Source organism: Lampetra fluviatilis, assembly GCF_964198595.1.
Source record: "Lampetra fluviatilis chromosome 45 unlocalized genomic scaffold, kcLamFluv1.1 SUPER_45_unloc_2, whole genome shotgun sequence".
NCBI classification, from domain to species: domain Eukaryota; kingdom Metazoa; phylum Chordata; class Hyperoartia; order Petromyzontiformes; family Petromyzontidae; genus Lampetra; species Lampetra fluviatilis.
This window is the reverse complement of record NW_027620426.1, coordinates 520,001-525,000: the sequence shown is the minus strand read 5'-3', so window position 1 is coordinate 525,000 and position 5,000 is coordinate 520,001. Positions and strand designations below refer to the sequence as shown.

At 46.8% G+C, this 5,000-nt stretch overlaps 1 protein-coding gene across 1 annotated transcript in view; it reads left to right on the top strand.

Annotated features, from left to right (window-relative positions):
* Positions 1 to 1,779: 1,779 nt before the first annotated feature.
* The window catches only part of LOC144953831 (uncharacterized), a 6,099-nt gene continuing 2,878 nt past the window's right edge, over positions 1,780 to 5,000 (top strand). The window contains exon 1 of the mRNA XM_078884482.1: positions 1,780 to 2,356. Within this exon, the coding sequence (XP_078740608.1) occupies positions 1,829 to 2,356 (528 nt within the window). The 5' untranslated portion in view covers positions 1,780 to 1,828. The remainder of the gene's footprint in view (positions 2,357 to 5,000) is intronic.

Below are 5,000 nucleotides of genomic sequence, written 5' to 3'. Positions count from 1 at the left end.
ACACACACAGACACACACACAGACACACACCCACACAGAGAACACACACGATTCGGCCTTTTTACACACACACACACAGGGTGGTGATAGTGGAGGTCGTGGTGATGATGGTGATGGTGGTGGTGATGATGGTGGTGATGGTGGTGGTGATGATGGTGATGGTGGTGATGGTGATGATGGTGGTTGGTGGTGATGGTGGAGGAGGTGGTGGTGGTGATGGTGGTGGAGGTGGTAGTGATGGAGGTGGTGATGGAGGTGGTGATGGTGGTGATGGTGGTGATGGTGGAGGTGGTGGTGGTGGTGGTGGTGGTGGTGATGGTGGTGATGGAGGTGGTGATGGTGGTGGTGATGATGGTGGTGGTGGTGGTGGTGGTGATGGTGGTGATGGAGGTGGTGATGGTGGTGATGATGATGATGATGGTGGTGGTGGTGGTGGTGGTTGTGGTGGTGGTGGTGATGATGGCTCTCAATGTGAGTGTGGACGTGTGGACCCATGCGTGTGTGTGTACACGTGTGTGTGTGTACACGTGTGTGTGTGTGTGTACACGTGTGTGTGTACACGTGTGTGTGTGTGTGTACACGTGTGTGTGTGTACACGTGTGTGTGTACACGTGTGTGTGTGTGTGTGTACACGTGTGTGTGTGTGTGTACACGTGTGTGTGTACACGTGTGTGTGTGTGTGTACACGTGTGTGTGTGTACACGTGTGTGTGTGTGTGTGTACACGTGTGTGTGTACACGTGTGTGTGTGTACACGTGTGTGTGTGTACACGTGTGTGTGTGTGTGTGTGTACACGTGTGTGTGTGTGTGTGTACACGTGTGTGTGTGTAACTCTTGTGTTGTACATGTGTCTGTGTGTGTAACACTGTGTGTCTATGTCACCACCACCACCATCATCTCCACCACCACCACCTCCACTACCCCCACCACCATCACCACCATCACCACCACCACCATCACCTCTTCCACCATCATCATCTCCACCGCCACCACCACCACCATCACCACCACCACCATCTCCACCACCGTCATCACCGCCATCACCGCCATCATCACCTCCACCACCACCATCTCCACTACCCCCACCACCACAACCATCTCCACCACCACCATCTCCACCACCACCATCACCACCACCACCATCACCTCCACCACCACCACCTCCACCACCACCACTTCCACCACCACCTCCACCACCTCCAACACCACCATCACCACCATAATCTCCACCTCCACCACCACCATCACGACCACCACCATCACCTCTTCCACCTCCACCACCATCACCATCTCCACCATCACCACCATCACCATCTCCACCATCACCTCCACTACTTCCACTACCGCCACCACTACCACCACCATCTCCACCTCCACCACCACCACCATCACCACCACCACCACCACCTCCATCACCTCCATCACCACCACCACCATCACCACCACCATCACCACCACCACCATCACCACCACCACCATCACCACCACCATCTTCTCTATGGTCTGCTCTCTCCCCTCCCATCTATGTGGCTTGTTGCCTGTCTGCTGTATCTCTGCTATCTGCTGCCTGTGCTGTCTGTCTGTGCTGTCTGTGCTGTCTGCCTGTGCTGTCTGCCTCCTGTCTGCTGCCCGCTATCTGCTGTCTGTCTGCCTGTGCTGCCTGCTGTCTGCCTGTCTGCTGCCTGTGCCGTCTGCCTGTCTGCCTGTCTGGCTGCCTGTGCTGTCTGCCTGGTCTGCTGTCTGCCTGTCCGTCCGCCCGTCCGTCCGTCTGGTCTCCCTGTCCCCCCCGTGCGTTCCTCTCAGAAGGAAGAAGCGCTGTGTACGCTACATGGGCGGTGGCGGTGGCGGTGGCGGTGGCGGTGGCGGTAGTAGCCGTGGTGGCCGTGGCAACGCCAACGCCGCTGAAGACGGCCGCCCCCTCGGGTCCGACTACGACGACGATGACGACGACGATGACGACGATGACGAAGATGATGACGACAACGACGACGATGAGGAGGAGGAGGTGGACCCAGGAAGGGCGGCACCCGTCACGATGAGGATGATGATGATGGACGGTTGCAACCGATCGCAGCAATCGCAGCAGTCGCAACCGTCGCAACAGTCGCAACCGACGCAACCGACGCAACCGACGCAACAGTCGCAACCGTCGCAACCGTCGCAACCGTCGCAACCGTCGCAACCGCCCCACCACCTCCGCCGTTCCCAGAATGCACCGGGGCAGCAGCCGCCACCGGCGGTTCCGCAGGCCGGGATTTCCCAGCATGCACCGGGGCATGTCCAGGCGGAAGTGGCTGGGGCTACCCAGAATGCCTTGCAGCAGGGCCGTGCGTTTCCGTTGCTGCCCAAGATGGAGGTGAGGGTTCAGTGTTAAAGTCTCCCATTGACTTCAATGTTAAAGTGTCTACCCATAGACTTCAATGTTAAAGTGTCTACCCATAGACTTTAATATCAAAGTGTCTACCCATAGACTTCAATGTTAAAGTGTCTACCCATAGACTTTAATATCAAAGTGTCTACCCATAGACTTCAATGTTAAAGTGTCTACCCATAGACTTCAATGTTAAAGTGTCTACCCATAGACTTTAATATCAAAGTGTCTACCCATAGACTTCAATGTTAAAGTGTCTACCCATAGACTTCAATGTTAAAGTGTCTACCCATAGACTTCAATGTTAAAGTGTCTACCCATAGACTTCAATGTTAAAGTGTCTACCCATAGACTTTAATATCAAAGTGTCTACCCATAGACTTCAATGTTAAAGTGTCTACCCATAGACTTCAATGTTAAAGTGTCTACCCATAGACTTCAATGTTAAAGTGTCTACCCATAGACTTCAATGTTAAAGTGTCTACCCATAGACTTCAATGTTAAAGTGTCTACCCATAGACTCCAATGTTAAAGTGTCTACCCATAGACTTCAATGTTAAAGTGTCTACCCATAGACTTCAATGTTAAAGTGTCTACCCATAGACTTCAATGTTAAAGTGTCTACCCATAGACTTCAATGTTAAAGTGTCTACCCATAGACTTCAATGTTAAAGTGTCTACCCATAGACTTCAATGTTAAAGTGTCTACCCATAGACTTCAATGTTAAAGTGTCTACCCATAGACTTCAATGTTAAAGTGTCTACCCATAGACTTCAATGTTAAAGTGTCTCCCATAGACTTCAATGTTAAAGTGTCTACCCATAGACTTCAATGTTAAAGTGTCTACCCATAGACTTCAATGTTAAAGTGTCTACCCATAGACTTCAATGTTAAAGTGTCTACCCATAGACTTCAATGTTAAAGTGTCTCCCATAGACTTCAATGTTAAAGTGTCTACCCATAGACTTCAATGTTAAAGTGTCTACCCATAGACTTCAATGTTAAAGTGTCTACCCATTGACTTTAATGTTAAAGTGTCTACCCATAGACTTCAATGTTAAAGTGTCTACCCATAGACTTCAATGTTAAAGTGTCTACCCATAGACTTCAATGTTAAAGTGTCTCCCATAGACTCCAATGTTAAAGTGTCTACCCATAGACTTCAATGTTAAAGTGTCTACCCATAGACTTCAATGTTAAAGTGTCTACCCATAGACTTCAATGTTAAAGTGTCTCCCATAGACTCCAATGTTAAAGTGTCTACCCAAAGACTTCAATGTTAAAGTGTCTACCCATAGACTTCAATGTTAAAGTGTCTACCCATAGACTTCAATGTTAAAGTGTCTACCCATAGACTTCAATGTTAAAGTGTCTACCCATAGACTTCAATGTTAAAGTGTCTACCCATAGACTTCAATGTTAAAGTGTCTACCCATAGACTTCAATGTTAAAGTGTCTCCCATAGACTCCAATGTTAAAGTGTCTACCCATAGACTCCAATGTTAAAGTGTCTACCCATAGACTTCAATGTTAAAGTGTCTACCCATAGACTTCAATGTTAAAGTGTCTACCCATTGACTTTAATGTTAAAGTGTCTACCCATAGACTTCAATGTTAAAGTGTCTACCCATAGACTTCAATGTTAAAGTGTCTACCCATAGACTTCAATGTTAAAGTGTCTACCCATAGACTTCAATGTTAAAGTGTCTACCCATAGACTTCAATGTTAAAGTGTCTACCCATAGACTTCAATGTTAAAGTGTCTACCCATAGACTTCAATGTTAAAGTGTCTACCCATAGACTTCAATGTTAAAGTGTCTACCCATAGACTTCAATGTTAAAGTGTCTACCCATAGACTTCAATGTTAAAGTGTCTCCCATAGACTTCAATGTTAAAGTGTCTCCCATAGACTTCAATGTTAAAGTGTCTCCCATAGACTTCAATGTTAAAGTGTCTCCCATAGACTCCAATGTTAAAGTGTCTACCCATAGACTTCAATGTTAAAGTGTCTACCCATAGACTTCAATGTTAAAGTGTCTACCCATTGACTTCAATGTTAAAGTGTCTACCCATAGACTTCAATGTTAAAGTGTCTACCCATAGACTTCAATGTTAAAGTGTCTACCCATAGACTTCAATGTTAAAGTGTCTACCCATAGACTTCAATGTTAAAGTGTCTCCCATAGACTCCAATGTTAAAGTGTCTACCCGAGACTCCAATGTTAAAGTGTCTACCCATAGACTTCAATGTTAAAGTGTCTACCCATAGACTTCAACGTTAAAGTGTCTCCCATAGACTTCAACGTTAAAGTGTCTCCCATAGACTCCAATGTTAAAGTGTCTACCCATAGACTCCAATGTTAAAGTGTCTACCCATAGACTCCAATGTTAAAGTGTCTACCCATAGACTTCAATGTTAAAGTGTCTACCCATAGACTTCAATGTTAAAGTGTCTACCCATAGACTTCAATGTTAAAGTGTCTACCCATAGACTCCAATGTTAAAGTGTCTACCCATAGACTCCAATGTTAAAGTGTCTACCCATAGACTTCAATGTTAAAGTGTCTACCCATAGACTCCAATGTTAAAGTGTCTACCCATAGACTTCAATGTTAAAGTGTCTACC